General features: G+C 51.3%; 1 protein-coding gene across 1 annotated transcript; it reads right to left on the bottom strand.

Annotated features, from left to right (window-relative positions):
• Positions 1–1,723: 1,723 nt before the first annotated feature.
• On the bottom strand, positions 1,724–2,068 carry LOC127394866 (sericin-1-like). Its single transcript, XM_051641153.1, has one exon. The coding sequence runs from the start codon at positions 2,066–2,068 to the stop codon at positions 1,724–1,726; it is 345 nt and encodes a 114-aa protein (XP_051497113.1).
• Between the last annotated feature and the right edge of the window lie 17,396 nt (positions 2,069–19,464).

Here is a 19,464-nt window from a genome sequence, read left to right as displayed (position 1 = left end):
GCCTGAACCTTTGGGAAGATGCTTCAAACCTTGGAAGGTTCCTGCAACCCAAAACCCACCTGACACATTTGCTGTCACCAAAGCCCGAAGATTTTTGGAGAGGCAGGAGGACAGGGCAGGGTTAATGAACCAGGTACACAACCTAAATGCTTCTTTTGTATTGCTTAATTGCTATGATGAACCAGAACAGTGTCAGAGCAAACTGTACCCAGGATCATGTCAGTTTAATTATGTCTTGTTCTGCTGTCAGAAGAAATATGGTCAAACCCCTCTGTGAAAAAGGACTCCAAGTAAATTTTGACTCTCGACGTGGCTCTGTGTCCAGTTCCTTGAGTCTTAATTGTTCTGAATTTGTTAAAGATCAGAGCTCAGCCAGCAGCCCTGGACACCTCTAGATTTTGGGGCTGTCCACCTTCAGATGTCTTGAAAATGGGGCTTGCAAGGGGGGATTTAGGGCAAATTTGGGTCCCACAACCAGCTTTTTCAAAGGCTTCCCACCCCAGGAGCAGGCAGGAGGGAGGCAGTGCTGCCTGCAGCCTTTGCAGCCATGCCAGAGATTTCTGAGCATCGTGACACACACGAGAATAATCTTATCAGGGCCACATCCATTCTGTGCATGGCAATAGCAGCCCAAGACATGACACCATTCATTTTTAATTACAAGCTGAGAAGAAATTCATCAGTTCGTTGCTTAACTCCAGGATCTCGACCCAGGTGCTCTTGAGGTGCTGGGCAAAGGGTTTCTAGAAAAGCTTGCTGGGGAGTTTGTCACAAGCATGTGGAGATACCTGCCCCCGTGGGTGGTGTCTTGGGGGCAGATGTTGGCAAAAAAACCAGGTTTCTGCCCCATCCCGGGTGCCTTTGCCTCTAGGACACTTCCTGCCCCATGGTTGTGTCCATAGTTGGCCCCAAGAACTTGGGTGATGCAGCCTGTGGGGTCTTGGTGAGGGTTTCAGGTGTCCAGCTCTGTGGGAAGGCAGTGTGGAGGGGTGGAGAGGAGCTGCCTGCACTGCAGAAGCCTGAGCTGGCCTCCTAAAACATCAGCATTTAAAAATCTTTATTGTCTCTCTTTTCCTTAGGAGTCCAGAAGGGAGAGTGTGGCAGCACCCGTGTCTGGCCAGGGTCACCCTAGGACTATGAAACAGGCACCAGGTGTCATGAAACATGAGTGGAGGGACTTGGGACAAGGGCTTATAGTGATGGGACAAGAGGGAATGGATGAAAACTGGAAGAAGGAGACTGAGGCTGGACATGAGGAGGGAATTGTGGAGGGTGAGGGTGGGGAGAGCCTGGCCCAGGCTGCCCAGGGAAGCTGTGGCTGCCCCATCCCTGGCAGTGTTGAAGGGCAGGTTGGATGGGGCTTGGAGCAACCTGGGCTGGTAGGAGGTGTCCCTGCCCATGCAGGGGGGGGTGTGGATCTAGATGATCTTTAGGGTCCCTTCCAACCCAAACCATTCCATGATAATTCTATGATTCTAAAAATCACAAACCCCAAACTCCTGTTGGGTTGTAGTGGCTGATCACAGAGTGACACAGAGAACGTGGCACCAGTCAATGCACACAGTTTATTTGAGCACCCACAGAAAGCTCACAGAGGCACCAGGCTGGCCAGGGGAGGGAGAGAAGACATTTTCTTGGAGGATTGCAAGGACACCTGAAAAGCTTCTGAACTCAGCATCAGACCAAGGACGTGCACGTGTACATCATGCAGATAAGGTCCTCCTCACTTCATCTTGGAGGACACTTGATAAACTTGCTGCTGGCAATCTTGTGGCTTTCCATGACAGGATCCCCCACTGCTACCATGACACCCAGATCCACCACTGCTCCTGTGGCACCCAGATCCACCACTGCTCCTGTGGCACCCAGATCCACCACTGCTTCCGTGGCACCCAGATCCACCAGTGCTCCTGTGGCACCCAGATCCACCACTGCTCCTGTGGCACCCAGATCCACCACTGCTTCCGTGGCACCCAGATCCACCACTGCCCCCGTGACACCCTTCACTGCTGTGGCATGAGGACCGTTCCTGCTGGTGGCACTGGTCTCTGTCCTGGCGGGAGCACATCTTTGCAGACCTGTTGGAAAGATGGTCAGCTCTGAGTGGGTGCAAAGGTGAGAGGCCCTGGCCTGTCAGAGGTAGAGGTTGAGTTAGATGGGACTCCATATCGAGAATAAGTCCCCATGAGAAGCCAAGTTCTTGAAGAAGAGAGAGATTAGCAGTGCACATTTGGTCCCTGACCTGCACAGGGGACTCTGTGCCACCTTCTTCTGGGCAGGTCTTTCCTTTCTCTTCTATGTTTAGCAAATATATGATAGAAATTAGAGCACTTAGAGATTGGTGAGAAATGGTGGCAGGACAGAGTCCAGAGCTGGACCTGAAAAGTCCCATCCAGAGCCATCTGAACCAGGAAGTTTAAAGCTTTTCTAGCTGCTCTCTATTATCTATGGATAGACATGGATGGAGAAGACAACCTGGGTAGAAGGAGTGAGCAGCAGAGATGGCCACAGAGATAAGAGGTGTAAGAGAACTGGTCAAGATCTCAGGATCAGTCCAAAGCTGGTGAACATTAGAAGTGCAGAAGGTTGATCAAGCTGGACTTACCCTGTTCAGCAGGAATTCAAGAGGAGACACGAAGCTGAGACAATGAGGAGAAACGTGGAGCAACGTCTTTTATAGGGAGCCCCGTGTTTTCCCTCCGGAAACAAGATGAGGCCCCACTGGAGGGACTTGATTGTTCACCACCTCAAGCACTTGGCTAATTGGAGAGTTTTTGCACTGCTGTTTTGACTCATGGGATTAGGAGCAGATCAATATCCCGCCTTTGGGATCACGGTTCCTCTTGTTACTCCAGAAAAATGTTAATTGCCCACCACGCCTGGTGTGGTTCACGAGCAGGGATGGGGAGGTTTCTGGATGGTCTTGTTGCCTTTGACTAAAGCAACCACCTGCTTCTTGTCCCTAATGCAAAGCAGCTGTGAGCCCAAGTCAGAAATGTCAGTGGATGGGAAGGTGGGCTGATGGTTTGGGCTGGTGGACCAGGTCACAAAGGGATCCAGAAAATAACAAGGGGCTTGAAAGGGAACAAATAAGTTCATGGTGGAGTGGAGGAAAAATGAGTCTGTTTGGGCAGCTTGGGAAAAAAATCTAGGTTGTGAGTGGGCGAAAGAGGCAAAGAGGATTAAGGCTGCAACTATGAGCACATGATGGGGTGGCAGAAGGTGAGCACAGAGCCTGGGGCTGGTCTAGGTGGGGGGTGCCCCAAAAACAAGGAGCTTGAGCATCATCCCTGAGCCCCAGGGGCTGGTGTGGGCCCAACATGGGGTCAACACCTCTGCTGGAGTGAGTGGTTCGGCCGTGGGGGGTGACAAGAGGAGCTGGGTCATCTCTGGGCTGTAAATCTGTCAGTGTGGTTTGGGTTTGGGGTTGAAAGGTGGGAGATGGACTTTGAAGCAATCTGCTGCTGGACGAGTCAGTTGGGACAATGGGAGTGGGCAAGTGCAGGTGGTGGGACATGCCCGTGGAACAGTATCAAAGAGAAACCAGTTGCTGAGTAAACCAGCAAAGAAGCACTAAAAGGTGTGTTAAAATATTTCAAGTAAGTCCTTTCTTTCAATGAGTCACTTTTAACCCAAAGAGAATGAATTTAAAACCCTCCAGGAGAGAGAGAGCACCGAGGCAGGAGGCTTGGAAGGACAAAAGGTCTCCAACAGTGTCCCATTCCCACAATACTTGTTCCAAGTATCTGCTCTTGGTCACCTTTACTACATTTTGACAGGAGAAAGCAGAAGGGAGGGAGGTGATGTGGTTCTTGGAGCTCCTTCCTCCCTCTGTGCCTCCATCTTCACATGTGAACTGTGAAGGACACCAAGATCTGTGTCTCCTTTGATTTGACACCTGTTTTTTGGGGAGAAAAATGTCTTTCTGCCTACAGAGCACACCAGGCCTGATCTCACCAAGGACTTTAGAGGCCACTGTAATATTAATAATAAACCAGATTGAATGAAAATAAAATAGCCAAGAAGCTTCATTGCCAACCAATGGAGTTGAATCACTTGTGGGAACTGCTACGTGAGGAAATCACAGCTTGGCTGGGGGATATTTCACAAACATCAGGAGAACATCAATTCTTGTGAAACTCTTATTCACGATTCAGTAATTACAGCCCAGATCACGCAGATGGTGACAAACATGTTTATCATCTCTCTCGGCGACAGAGACACCCACCTGAGCATGGCCTGCTGGGGAGGCCGCTCATGCGTGTTGGAGACCTGGAGCTAAGTTCAAGACAGGCCCTACAGCTGCTTCCTGAGCCCCACATATCTCCTGCAGAGCTGGTGGTCTTTGGGAGAAGCTTCCCTGCATCCCTCAGTCGATGGAAGGTTTGTTTGATTTGGGTAATTTCTTGGTTTTATGGAATTGTCCTAATAGGACTTTCAGGAGTTGGTTTGTTCCCCAGTTTGGATCATGGCTTCAGGGTGGCTTAGACATGGTCATGATTCTTCCATCTCTTGGTTATTTGGTCTCTATTTATAAAGGAGCACAGAAAACCCCCAAGATCTTAGAATGATCGGGGGGCACCCTGCACTGGGGGGTGGGAAGTAGGAGCTTCCCTCCTGAGATGTCCTCCAATCTTTTATTCCAGAGCCCAACAAGCTCTGGAAGGGATTTGAAGATAGATTTGGATGCCTTTGCCACCACCTCATCCTTTGCTGTAATAGTTTTGCTGGTACTTTTCCTTCCACAGAGGCCCCCCAGGTTTGCTCAAGTGGAGTTCACCATCATCATCATCATCATTGTCCAATGGTGTGAGTTGGAAGGGGCCTTAAAGATCATCTAGTTCTACCCCTGAGTTGCATGTGAGGGGGTCTCTGAGTCATCCCAGTCCACTGCAGAGTCCATGGGATGGGCATCTGGGCTGCTCCTGGACTGAGCCACCCCACCAAGCTGTGCTTGACATGCGGACTATGCTCTGCAACACACGATGGCATCAGCCTCTGCACATGGTGAGGAAGAGGTTGGTGAGGAAGGCTTGCTGCAGAGGCAGGGCAAGCCCCTGTGTCCACCTTCCAGCCCAGGAAGGGACACCCTGCGCCTGCTTCTACTTCTTTTCTTTCTCCAGATGGTGCTGCAGGAGAAATTTCCATCATAACTGTTGCAAAGTGGCTGATTCTGTGATGTGTCACATCCTGCAGGCTGGGCCAGGCAGGACACTGGGAGATGGAGATGATGGAGGCTCTCACCTGGGCTGGGTGAGGTGTGAGGAGCCTCCTGGGACACGATGCTGTGAGTCACTGGCTCCAGGTCCCTGCTTTGCTGCAACATCCTCCACGGTGATTCCTCTTCTAACCTTACATTTTACAAGGATTTTGGGGCCTTTCACTCCTTTAGAGATGCTGAGTCCAACCAAGTGCCCCCTGATGTCTACAAACACCTTTTCTAATTCCCATTTGGCATGTATTCCTGGCCAGGTGATCCCCATTTCTCTCTGGATCAAAGTCCTAAGCTCTGGGAGGTCACCTTTCAGAGTGGCACTGGGCAGCACTGAGAACCAGCTGCTGAAGACACGTAGGTCCTGCAGGACCTCTCCTGGGCCCAGAGAACATCTCTGAAGGCCTAATGGACCACGGACAATTTCTCTCTCAGAGCTTCAGCATCTCCTCTTGCTCCACACCAGCTCTGCTGTTCCTGTTCCTGAATCCTCTCCCTGACTTTTTTTTGAGACTTCTGATACAAATCAAACTGCACCCATTGCCTCCTCAGTGGATGAAATGATGTCCAAGCAGATCTTCTTGGTTTCACCTCTGTGGGGAACAGTCCCCCTTGACAACTTCCCCGGTGAAGTGTGTGTCTTTAGGTGGTTTTACATCAATATATTAGTATTTAATTGCTGGATTAAAGAGTCCACCATCAAAACTGTTGGATCTTTCTCAAGGTGGAAGTTGTCTGGAGAAGGAATAAAAAGACACCAGGTGGAATCAACCAGGAACCTCAACGTGAGGGTGAACGGGGATGCTGCAAACACCACTTTTGGCCACAAGAAGGACCAGGAGCAATTCAAAGAGATGAAGCAGAAAGCACTGATGCAAGGGGCTTATGAATCATAAGGTTTTATTGCTTCCATGTCTGTTGTGAAATAAGGAGGTGAACAGCATGAAGTATTTCAGAGACATGGTGGGTCACTCCTTCAAAGCATGTTACAAGCAGAATGACAGGAAGAGTGGAGATCCGGGAGCAACATGGGACATGGTGACCATCAGGGCAACGTGGCAAGAGTTGTGCCCATTCCTCATGTCCTCTACTATATCTTCTGGGCTGGCATTTGGCAGATCTGCTTTTGCTGCTGGAGTGGGATGGACTTTGACACCGGCATGTGGCTTTGCTGCATTGGAGGGGCACAGATCTGCTGAGGGCGACAGATCTGCTGAGGGGCACAGATCTGCTGAGGGGGACAGATCTGCTGAGGGCGACAGATCTGCTGAGGGGCACAGATCTGCTGAGGGGCAGAGATCTGCTGAGGGGCAGAGATCTGCTGAGGGCGACAGATCTGCTGAGGGCGACAGATCTGCTGAGGGGTCTGCATTGGAGGGGCACAGATCTTCTGAGGGCGACAGATCTGCTGAGGGGGACAGGTCTGCTGAGGGGTCTGCATTGGAGGGGCACAGATCTTCTGAGGGCGACAGATCTGCTGAGGGGGACAGGTCTGCTGAGGGGTCTGCATTGGAGGGGCACAGATCTTCTGAGGGCGACAGATCTGTTGAGGGGGACAGATCTGCTGAGGGGGACAGGTCTGCTGAGGAGCCTGCATTGGAGGAGAACACTTCTGCATTGGAGGAGAACACTTCTGCATAGGAGGAGAACACTTCTGCATTGGAAGAGAACACTTCTGCATCGGAGGTGCACAGGTCTGCACGGGGCAGCACTGCGAGATGCTCTGCCTTGGTTTGCCATAGCTGGGCTTCCCTCCCTGGTGCCCTGAGCCATGGCAGGTCTCAGAGCAGACTGACCTCCCGTAGCTCTGGCATCCTCCAGATGCCCCGTGACTGTAGCTGGGTCTCCTGACACAGCTGGAACCACCTCCCTGGCACGAACCCGAGGGCTCGTGGCACCTCTCGGCGCAGACCGACCTCCCGTAGCTCTGGCATCCCCCAGATGACCCGTAGCTGTAGGTGGGTCTCCTGACACAGCTGGAGCCCCCTCCACCGTGGCAGGACCCAGCTGCAGTGCCACCCTGGCACCTCTCGGAGCAGACTGGCTGCCGGTACCCGTAGTGCCGGTAATTGTGGCCCCTCATGCCCTCGGCGCCTTCGCCCTCGCAGCCCGAGCAGCAGGAGTTGTAGGCGTAGCGGAAGGGCGTGCGGCGCGTGTCCAGCCAGGACCCCGAGGGATCGTACCAGGTTGAGTTCAGGTTGAAGTAGGACTCTCTTCCAGAAGAGTAGATCATGTCTGAATCGGAGGGGAAAACCTGAAAGACAGGCAGCCAGACGGGGTTGTTTTTCCATCTCCTCCGTCCGCATTTCGTTCGCCATAAAACTGCTTTGCTGGACCCTTCACGGGTCAGCTTGGCTTATCTCAAAGGTCTGGATCTGAGGAGATCAGACATGAGGAGGAAATGCTTCCCTGGGAGGGTGCTGAGACCCTGGCCCAGGTTGCCCAGGGAAGCTGTGGCTGCCCCATCCCTGGCAGTGTTGAAGGGCAGGTTGGATGGGGCTTGGAGCAGCCTGGGCTGGTGGGAGGTGTCCCTGCCCGTGCAGGGGGTTGGATCTAGGTGATCTTGAAGGTCCCTCCAACCCAAACCATCCCATGACTCCATTAAAATAAACCTTTGCAGTTGCCCAGTACTGGTCATATTAAGTCCAAACCTCCGCTCTGGTCTTATAATTGATTTTTCCCCTCCAAGAGCAGAAGCAACCATGAGGCACCTCAGCACACAGTGGCTTTGCCGTAAGTCCCTCACCCAAACCCCTCAGTAGCTTCTCACTTGGCTTAGTCCACCATCCTCCAGCCCTTCTGTGTAGAGCATGGTCTGAAGGACAGCGTGAGCATCCCACTTCTGCGACCTCCTCAATCCAGATGTCCACCCAAAAATGAACCCAGCTGTTTCAGGCTATGTCTTACCAAGTCCACGAGGGAAGGCAGATGCTGACCAGGAGAGCAGAATGTGAGGGGCAAAGAGCCAGAGACCTTTTATAGGCTTCAGAGTCTTCCCCCTGTAAATGAAACACGCTGCAGGAACGACAACTAAATTATTTACTCGTAAAACATCTCCTCCATTTGGATGCTGTTCCCAGTGCTTGGCATGTTCTTCTTGACTCATGATTCCTGATAAGCATCTTTTAATTATAATGTAGTTACCGAGTGGCACATAAAGGACCCGAGTTCCTAAGCCACACATGGACCATGAGAAGCAGGTAATAAGGTTCTTATTCACCATCTCCAGAGAGGTCCAAGGACTCTGAGTGGTGGCTGACGAGTGACCTATGAGTCAGGAGCCATGATCTGTGATGTGCACAGTGCTGATGTCCCAGCCTTCCCCTTCTGTTACCCGTGAGGAGCATTTCCAGGTGCCTGAAGCACAAGCAGGTGATGGGGAAGAGCCAACTGAGAGTCACCAAAGGCAAATTGTGCTGATTGGTTTCGGTGATGAAGAGGTTGGCTCTGTGGATGGATGGGGGATTGTCATGCATGGTGCTACCTCAGATTTTTCCAAGACTTCTGACACAGTCTTCCATGGCAGCCTTGTAGTTAAACTGGTCACAGAATCACAGAGTCACAGAGTGGTGGAGTTGGAAGGGGTCTCTGGAGATCATCTGGTCCAGCTATCTGCCAGAGTAGGATCACGGCCAGTAGATTCCACAGGAACACATCCAGATGGGTTTGGAAGAGACTTGTGGAGATCATCCAGTACAACCCTCTGCCAGAGCAGGCTCACCTACAGCAGATCCCACAAGAACACATCCAGATGGGTTTGGAATGTCTCCAGAGAAGGAGACTCCACACTGTCTCTGGGCAGCCTGTCCCAGGGCTCTGTCACCCTCACAGGAAAGAAGTTTGCCTTATGTTGAGCTTGAAACTGGTGGAGGTATGGACTGGATGGACAAAAACTGTCTGATACTGGTGCTGGTGCTGTTTTATGTCTTTGTTAGTGCCCTGGATAACCGGGTGGACATGGCAAATCTACAGGTGGCACCAAATGGGAGCGAGAAGCTGAAGGTGCTGGAGGATGGGACCTGGGCAGGCTGGGATGGTCATGGGGCTGGGATGGACTAATTGGGATGAAAGATCTGGGGTGGCTGGTGAAAAGCATCTGGGAAGAAAAGATGGACCAAAGCTGACCTGGAAGCACCAGCATGAGGATTAAGCTGGTCCTGGGTCTGTGGGCTCTGAGTCAGCCCTTGAGGCACCACGCTGGGATGGAGCCTGGGAACTGGCTTCAGGGAAGAAAACAACCAATAAAAGCCGGGATTTCTGAGGTCAGAATTCAGATGTGAGTGGTTTTTCGTTGGGTTAAAGTGAGGTGTGAGAAAAAGAAATTGTTGTGGTTTTCTGGTTTAAGGAAACCAGGGTGAGCTCCTGGTTTTCTTTCTGGCTTTCCCTGGTGGGTGGCAGTGGTTGTGAGGACACAGTGGGTGATGCTTAAGCACTCCAAAGAAACAAAAATATGTGTTTTAATGCACCTACTGGGAGGCTTTTCTGGCTGAGTGGGACAGAAACAGAGGGCTAGGAGGTCTGGAGGAAGAGCCTGGCCTGCATCTCCCCAGCTTCCCAAGGAGTGAAAGGCATTCCTGGCATGCAGGGACACACCTCACGTGCTGGGGCATGAGCTCATTATCATGATTAACATCTCTGTGCTCCATGGGCTCCTGCTGCAGTGTTACTATCTGGCTGATGAAGGTGGTGGCAACTGTACCTAGATCACCTGCTGATGGACCCCAGTGAAGTCCACTAGTTGGTCCTGCAGTGGGTAACCACAACGGGGAGGAGGGTTTTACAGCTCAGCCTGGTGAAACTGCTGTGGCCTGAAATCCTCCTGTGTCAACTCTAATATTCATTTTAAATGCACAAGTTTCCTTGTGAGAATTGTGGTGGCTTTTGACATCTCCTTACAACTTTGTGAGGTTTTGGGGGGTGAAATAAAAAGGAAAAAAGTGTCAACTAATTTTTTTTTTTTCAATTTTATTCTTAATACATGGGAAGAAAAGGAAATTGCAGGAGTCCTTGATGCCCAAGCAGTCACAGTGTGTACTTTTTTCCCAGTACAGTCCCATCTCTGGTTTTGAACAGCCTTGAAATTCCAGTTGCTGAACCCATGGAGAAGGTGAATCCATGGCTGATGTTTCCTCAACCTTGCTCAGGCCTTTTCTGTTTGGTTTCTCCATGCCCAGGCTGCTCACCTCCTCCAGAGAGGGAAGAAATGGTTGAGCTCTCCTGAGGAAGATCCAAATAGGGTTTGGATGGTTAAATCCTACTGGCTAGAATGGAAGAACCCTCAGAATTTAAAGTGTCGGTGCTGGGGTCAAGCAGGGATCTGCAGCCCCTGAATCTAGTGTGCAAAGAGTCATCAAATGGTTTGGACTGGAAGGGTCCTCAAAGCGCATCCAGATCCAATCTCCCACCACGGGCAGGGACACCTCCCACCAGCCCAGGTTGCTCCAAGCCCCATCCAACCTGCCCTTGGACATTTCTAGGGATGGGGCAGCCACAGCTTCTCTGGGCAACCTGGGCCAGGGTCTCCCCACCCTCAGAGTGAAGAATTTCTTCCTCGTGTCCAGCCTAAGAGCAGCAACGAGCCATCAGCCATGGCCTTGAGGAGGCCGGAGCATCAGTGAGGAGCGCAGCGTCCTCCAGGCTGGGTGACATGGGGACATGGGCTGGAGAAGGGTCCCAGAGCTCATTTCTTCTACAGACAGGGTGGCAATAGAGGGACCTTATGCTGCTGGCAGGGATGCAGCAGTGGGGGCAGAGGGACAGGGCAGCAGCGCTGGACGGGCCGGGGGTGGCAGGGGACAACACAAGGACAGCGACGTTGGCGTGGCAGAGGGTGCAGGGTGACAGAGGGACAGGGATCCTCCTCGGGGCACTGCTCCACTCTCCGCCGTGGTTTCCCGCAGCTGTCGGGCTCCTGGCAGTGCTGGAATGGGAGGTGCTGCTGCAAGGGACGCCGATGGATCTTCACGGGTGGGGGACAAGGAGGTGGCACCGGGCTCACCTCCACCCGCCGCCGCGGCTTGCCCGGGTGGCAGCCCTGCTGTGCCGGGCAGCAGCTCCGGGCTGGGCAGGGATCCAGGGGCTGGCAGCCTCGTGGCTCACTCTGGCAGGAGCCCTCGATGTCCCTGCTGAGGCTGCCGTGGTTGTGACAAGGGGACAGGGTCGTGGCCACCCCGGGGTTTTGGTGGCAGCCCCCGCTGGAGCCAGGACACGTCCAGCCCTTCTCGCCGTCGCCGCATGAGTCCTGCTCGCTCTCACCTTTGCAGTAGAACATCCCGTGGCCAAGCCCTCAGGGATAAACAGTCTGGGGGGGAAAAAAAAACCAAAACAAACAGAAAAAAACACCCAAACCACAAGTTTCTTTTTTGGTTTTTTTTTGGCTGAAAATAAAAAAAAAGAGGAATCCAAGAGAGCTGAGAAAACCCAACTCACCCACGACCGGTGACAGGCTGAGCAGACAGAGTCCTGGGGACAACGCTGTGGCTGAAAGCTTTTATGTGTGGCTGAGCTCCCCTGAGAGTGAGGCATGGCATGGGAATGAATAGCTGAGCACTGAGTGCCACTTCTCTATGGATATTTTTCCTGGTAGCTGCTGCTGGATTAATCAGCTGCAATTAGCAGCTCCCTTGATGAAACGGCTGCTGGGCTCTTTGGATGTGAAGTGGCCATTATCTAATTAGTTCTCCCATCGGTCGTGTTCAAGTGTTATGTCATGTTAGTCAGATGGGATCCCAGGATAAGGATACCTGGAATACCGTGAGGCTGAGTGAGCTGCAGTGGGATAAGCACAAAAAAGCCCAGGAAACTTGGTGTCCGGTCCCATGGAATAATTTTAGCTGGAATAGACCTTTAAGATGATCAAGTCCAACTGTTGGCCTAAGCAAACATGTCAAGGAGCCCAACAGCTCATGCCTTGAAACAAGGTGTTGGTGCAGAGGTGCACCTCCCATCAGCCCAGGCTGCTCCAAGCCCCATCCAACCTGCCCTTCAACACTGCCAGGGATGGGGCAGCCACAGCTTCCCTGGGCAACCTGGCCCAGGCTCTCCCCACCCTCACACTCCACAATTCCCTCCTCATCTCCAACCTCCAGCTCCCTCTCCCAGTTTTCATCCATCCCCCTCATCCCATCCTTCCCTGCCCTTGTCCCAAGTCCCTCCCCAGCTTTCCTGGAGCCCCTTCAGGCACTGGAAGGTGCTCTAAGGTCTCCCTGAAGCCTTCTCTTCTCCAGGCTGAACAACCCCAACTTTCTCAGCCTGTCTTCATAGGAGAGATGCTCCAGATGGAGAGGGAATCAGAGGTGACATCAGGACCATGAACTGCAGATGTTCTTGCTTTGTGTGTAACATGGATGGTTGGAAGAGGTGACCTCTGGGTACAGAATCCCCATGGGCAGCAGGGATGCCCCATGTCAGGCTGAGGATGGAAATCCTCCTCTTGAAATGAATTTGTCCCCTTCCAAGTGAGGAACATCTTGGTCAAGTGAGTGGGTACAACCCCAAAATCCCTTTTATTCACTGCAAATCTGAATGGAGGACACCCCACCAGATGTTGACCTCATGAACTAACCATTTCAGGTTTTGACAAACCCCATGTCCACCTTCCTGACACTTCTGCTTTGACTCATCCTCTGTGGAGCTGCTCCACTCTGCTGTGGACACTCGAGGCATTTTTTTAACTACCAGGAAAATACCTGTCATAGCAGCCCTGGGGCTCTCAGTACCAAAGGTTATTTCCATGTTCTCCTTCCACGGAAGAGCCTCTGGAGAAGATGCTCAGAGCTTTGTCCTGTGGTGTTTGGGTTTGAATCACCAGCAAAAGCATGTGCAGAATTCAGGGGTGTGACTCCTGGGCACGTGCTTGGACCTGATGACTTTCCTGCTCTGAGATCATTTGTTCTTTTGCTCCAGGAAAAATGTAACTGCCTTGCAGGAAGCCAAGAGACTTGCAGGAAAGGACAGAAAATACCTTGGTATCTGTTAAGGGTAAAAGGATCCTTATAAATCTAAATCCAGCAAGGATTTTAAGTTTACAACCCATGACCACAGTCCCATGACTATGTTGGTTCTGTGGGGGTTGTTTTTTCATGCTAGAAGAGACATTTTGGAGCAATTTCCCTTCCTGAGGCGTTTTCAAATCACAAAGTGCAAATATCTCATTTCTGAATCTCATCTCTTAGAAATCTGACACATTTTAATAGAATCCCAGATGAAATCAGCCAGTATTTCTGCATCCTTCAGGCTAGACTTGTATCTCCACACCCTTCACAGACTCCCTGCACCACGAAGATCATCTTGCTGGTCTATTTAATCTTAGTGACAAACCATCAGGCCTTTTGGGAAGTTTGGTTTAAAAGTCAGCACATTTTCTGGAAAGATTCCCAGCAACAAACCAGACCTTTAGCCCTGACTTTAGGACAATATAGATGCTTTGACTGCAGACTCTGTATCTTCAAAGTCACGAGCAGAGGAAAGACAGCAAGAAACTGTGGCCAAGAGGATGTTCCTGCAGCTTTGGTAACACATTGATGGGAGCAAACATTATTTTTTCCCTGGCTGAAGGACTGACCCAAGAAGTTTCCTGCATGTGTTGGAGTGTTGCCACCAGTAGCATGATAAATAGTTGAAAAATTCATTCTATTCAGAAACTCAGCAAATGCTCCAGAAGTCCCAGACCAGAGCTAGAGTTCAAAAGACACAGACAAGTGAAGAAACATATACCAGAAGTTTGCAGGGTCATAACTATTTATTGTCTTTCATGACTAATAGGACATAAAAGCAAGAGAAAGGAGTATGATACATCATTAAACCACACACCAAGAGGAAAATCACCAGCAGGATTAATGCTTAGAAAGGAAAATCACACCAGTCAACGGGGAGGAACTTCATAGAACAGGTGGGGTTGGAAAGGACCTTAAAGATCATCTAGAACTTCACAGAATCTTAGGGGTTGGAAGGGACCTGGAAAGATCATCCAGTCCAACCCCCCTGCCAGAGCAGGATCACCTAGAGCACGTCACACAGGAAGATGTTCAGATGGGGTGTGAATGTCTCCAGCCGAGGAGACTCCACAGCCTCTCTGGGCAACTTCAAAGCACGTTACAAGCACCTGGTGATTAAAGGTGGAAGAGGAAGAAGATCTAGAGTCTCTAAGCAGAGGAGGAAGAGCATTTAGGAGGGGATCCACATCCATATCCGTATCCAGCAGCGGGTGAGGCAGGAGGGGCAGCCATGGGGGTTTAGTTGCCACCACAGCAGCCACTACAGCAGCCTCTCCGGTCGCGGCGGCGGATGGTGAAGCAGCGGGTCTGCATGGGCATGCAGCAACGGCTGGGGCAGCAGTACTGCATGGGAGAGCAGCACGAGGACTTGCAACACTGCATGGGAGAGCAGCACGAGCTCTTGCAGCAGCTGGGGCTGCTGTAGCAACACACCATGCGCCTGCTGTTGTTGTTTCTATTGCAGCATCCCATCTTGGTGGAAGGGGTGGAGGCAAAGCTGGAAGGAACAGAGAGACTTGTTCCAGGGTGTCCTCATTGTCTCAGCAAGTCACACAGCAGGGATCTTCAAGATCATCTAGATCCCACCCTCTGCCATGGGCAGAGGCACCTCCCACCAGACCAGGTTACTCCAAGTCCCATCCAACCTGCCCTTGAACACTTCCAGCAAAGGGGCATCCGCAACCTCCCTGAGCAACATGTTCCAGTGTCTCACCACACTCACACCCAAGAATTTCTTCCTAATGTCTAATTCAAATCTCCCTCTTCCAGCTTAAAACCATTAGCCCTTATCCTATAACTACACATCTTTATCAAAAGTCTCTCCCCAGCTTTCCTGAAGCCTCTTCAGGCACTGGAAGGTGCTCTAAGACCTCCCTGGAGCCTTCTCTTCTCCAGGCTGAACACCCCAACTCTCCCAACCTGACTCCAGAGCAGAGCTGCTCCAGTCTTTGGATCATCTCCATGGGCTCCTCTGGACTCTCTCCAAGAGCTCCATGTCCTTTCTGTGTTGAGATCTCCAGAGAAGGTCTAGGCTCTCCTCACAGGTCCTCCATTCCCTTGCTCTGCATTCCCTGCTGCTACTGCTGTCGCCTCTCCAGCCTTCAAGGCTCCTTGTCCTTGTCCCCATAATTCCCAGTGCACAGCTCATAAAATCCCAACTTCCACCAAGGCCCAGCCCAGATATCCAGTTATATCAGGATACTGTTAGATCTGCAGCAATTTCCTTCAGCGAAAAGCAAGGAAGATTCAGATGTTCTCACTTACCCTGTTGAAGAGTGAGGAGAGGTGAAGATGAGTGAATGAAGTGAGCTGGTCCAGGAGACCTTTTATAGTCCTAAACACCACCCTCCTGGAAGTGAGACAGCCATTGACCATTCCAGCTTCCCTGTTTACTATCCCAAACCCATACTTTTTAGCCGTACGTGTCTCCTGGTATTTACTCTTTGCCTTATGATTTGCAATCACTACCTTCGTTTTGCCTCCTAATTGTTTAGCCTGCAGATAATCAAAGGGCTTCTATGAATACTAATGAATTTGTCCTCTCTGCAACCTTGCAAAGGAGCCAAAAAATGTGTCCTTGTATCTGCTTGACAAACGCAGCCAGTGGTGGATGGAGATTCTGAAAGGCTTACTCAGCAGCAGCTGATGCTGTGTCAGTGCATGGGCTGAAACTCAACCCTTGGGTGGTGTTTTTTGGGCACATGATGGGCTGTTTCATCAGGCTGGTGTTTGAAACAAACATTTGGAAAATTTCATGGAAATAGGGGTGTTTGTTCCTGCTCACAAGACGTGCATGTGAGGACGGAGCAAGACCAAGTGTTTGGGATGTGCCAGGGGTGACGTTGGCTCCTGGGTCACTGTCATCTGCGTGTGACTCCACGCAAGATCATCTTCTCCTCATGCATGTTAAGAGCATCTTTGTGATGGCAAAACCATCTGTGGTTGGGTTTGTCTCAGCTCTTGCAAATCCAATGTGGCGGGGTTTGGGTTTACACACGGGCATCACTACCAAGAGGGTGGACAAGAGTGGTTCAGGTCCTGCTCTGCCTGCCTGGCCTGCCTCCCCACAGCATTTTCTATGACTCTGAGTTGAGTTGGCCTCAATTCAGTATATTTTGCCTTAAAAAACAAAGGGAAGGGGCAGAACTGCCTGTGCAAGTGACAACACCAAGAGCCAAGGCTCTGGGCATGGTGCGTCACACGTCAACTGGTCCCTCCTGCAACATCCCCTTGAATCCAGATAAAATCTGGATGCTGGAGCCTCAGCACTTGCAGGACAACCCCTTGGCAAAGAGGGAGGGGGCTTTAGAGTTGGACATCATGCAGGACTCTTCACTGGTGTTGGAAGTGGGAAAAGGAGGAGGCCATTTGGACTGAGAAGGTGACAAGAAGAAGATGGAAGAGACAAAATGAGCACAGCAAACTGGTCCTACCTGGGGTCACAGAGCTGGGTGGGAGGCAGGGACTCGGAAGCAGTGCAGGAAGAGATGTTGTTGAGGTGGAACCAGTTTCTGAGAGGGAGAGAGGAGAGGAAGAAGGCCAAGGTAAGGCAGAGGCTTGGGCAGCTGAGCCAGGGGTGGATGGAGGCTCAGTGAATGCCATCCAAGGCCCTGGATGCACCTTCCTGTGGGGCTGGGTGCTGGCAGGAGCACAGGGAAGTTGGGAGGAATTTTGTCCATGGCCTGAAATTGCAGCTCTCAGTCGAAGACCTCACCATATTATCCTGAGAGGAAGGAGTGCTGCCTAATGAGAGGATGGTGGAGCCTGCCTGGCCAGTTCCCTACCTGCTGCCTGCCTGCCATCCTCTGGGATCCCTGGGGTGCTCCCAAGAGGGCTGATCCTGGATGAGATGCCACCAGCCCTGAGAATGCTTGCAGGGACCTTGGTTGGCTCTCTGCACAGTGCAAGGGGGAGAAGATTGGGGTTTTTTGTGCTGCTTCACCCCTGCAGAAAATGCAGCCAGCTCCTTTCCAGACTTCCTTAGAACAAGAGTAATTCCTTGAGTAAAACACTGGAGAAAAAAAATGTGTGTAATTCTCCAGGCAGGTTAGAAGAACATGCATGGCATTTCCTCTCCTGCAGGTCCCCTCTGAGGAGGCACATCCTTGCCTGGCCATGAGAAAAGATTCATTTATAAGGAATTAATGGGGTAGGAGCAAAGGGGTCCACTTCACTTCTGCCTCCAGAGGGAAAGTTCTCATTGGCAAATCCTGCAGCTGCAAGAACTGATGATCTAGGTGGGCCTTTCCCACCCGTGACAGTGGTGACCAGTCAGTCGTGTAACTGAGAGGCTTGAATGGTTTTGGTGAGTGGGCTGTGGATCTCCAAGAAAAGAAGGGAACAAGGTGGTGTGGAAACAGAGTCAGCAAAGGGCAGGAGACACAGAAGGAAGGCTGTGGTGCAGATCTTCCATGCTAGTTTTTCATAAAATCACAGGATGGGTTGGAAGGAACCCTAAAGATCATCTAGATCCACCCCCCTGCATGGGCAGGGACACCTCCCACCAGCCCAGGCTGCTCCAAGCCCCATCCAACCTGCCCTTCAACACTGCCAGGGATGGGGCAGCCACAGCTTCCCTGGGCAACCTGGCCCAGGCTCTCCCCACCCTCACTGCAATGAATTTCCTCCTAATGTCCAGCCTCAATCTCCATCTTCCAGATTTAATCCATTACCCTTTTTCCTCTCATTGACCCAGACACTCCTTGAAGACCATGGTGGTTTCTCACCATTAGTTCTAACACTTCAGCTTGATATCTGCTAACCCAGACAGTTTAGCAGGGGCAAGACCTCCAGCTCTTAACAGTGAAACTACTTTAGGGGCTTCCTGTAGGTTCTGAAGTAGACCTCAAGCTGGTTGAAAGACATGGAGCTTTCCAAGTCAGGCTGTTCCTGCATCAAACACTTTCAGAAGAAATTCCCATCCTTTGCAAGCTTATGTATGATTTTCTTCCTATTTCTTTGTAGTTTTACAGTGAGAGCAGAAATACTGCTCAGAGAGGTGCCAGCCACTCAGCTTGGGTTTGAACAGATGCCTGAAGAAGCTCAGAACTGCCTCAGGGATGCACTGAGTTTCTTTGTGGAGATAAAACCCCCCAGGTGACACCTTTCAGATAGGAACACCCCAACAGTGGAAGAAAATGCAAAGAAAGCTGTGGTGATGCACTCTGGGTGCATCAAAGGAAAGAAAGAACCACCAGGAGTTTTGCAGGGTTATGAACGACAGATTTTTATTGCTTTGATCTTTTTTTGTTTGTTTGTTTCCAGACAGATTGAAGAAAAACAGGTGAAAAGAATGAAACATCCAACACACCAAGAGGAAAATCACCAGCAGGATTAATGCTTAGAAAGGAAAATCACACCAGTCAACAGGGAGGAACTTCATAGAACAGGTTGGGTTGGAAGGGACCTTAAAGATCATCTAGAACTTCACAGGATCTTAGGGGTTGGAAGGGACCTGGAAAGATCATCCAGTCCAACCCCCCTGCCAGAGCAGGATCACCTAGAGCATGTCACACAGGAAGATGTTCAGATGGGGTGTGAATGTCTCCAGCCAAGGAGACTCCACAGCCTCTCTGGGCAACTTCAAAGCACGTTACAAGCACCTGGTGATTAAAGGTGGAAGAGGAAGAAGATCTAGAGTCTCTAAGCAAAGGAGGAAGAGCATTTAGGAGGGGATCCACATCCATATCCGTATCCAGCAGCGGGTGAGGCAGGAGGGGCAGCCATGGGGGTTTAGTTGCCACCACAGCAGCCACTACAGCAGCCTCTCCGGTCGCGGCGGCGGATGGTGAAGCAGCGGGTCTGCATGGGCATGCAGCAACGGCTGGGGCAGCAGTACTGCATGGGAGAGCAGCACGAGGACTTGCAACACTGCATGGGAGAGCAGCACGAGCTCTTGCAGCAGCTGGGGCTGCTGTAGCAACACACCATGCGCCTGCTGTTGTTGTTTCTACCGCAGCATCCCATCTTGGTGGAAGGGGTGGAGGCAAAGCTGGAAGGAACAGAGTTTCTTTTAACTCAGCCTGAATATCCCAGCTCTTTAACATGCTCATCCCAAAGTCCATCCCAAACTGGCTGAGGAAGTCCCCACTTTTCAGAATCCCATGTCAGCCTATCCCTCAGATCTCCGCATTTGGCCACCGGTGCATGTGGTTTGTTGTCCAGCACGGGTTCCATCAGAGAGTTGCCACCCACTTGGATCCCAAAGCCAATCTCTCAAGATTAATCCCAAACCAGGTGGTGCAGGAAACCGTGGAT

The sequence above is a fragment of the Apus apus genome, chromosome 27, assembly GCF_020740795.1.
Source record: "Apus apus isolate bApuApu2 chromosome 27, bApuApu2.pri.cur, whole genome shotgun sequence".
Lineage (NCBI taxonomy): Eukaryota > Metazoa > Chordata > Aves > Apodiformes > Apodidae > Apus > Apus apus.
This window is presented reverse-complemented; position numbering and strand designations above follow the sequence as displayed.

Excerpts from the sequence above, each read along its gene's own strand:
- LOC127394866 (XM_051641153.1), bottom strand. The coding sequence starts at position 2,068 with ATGTGCTCCCGCCAGGACAGAGACCAGTGCCACCAGCAGGAACGGTCC.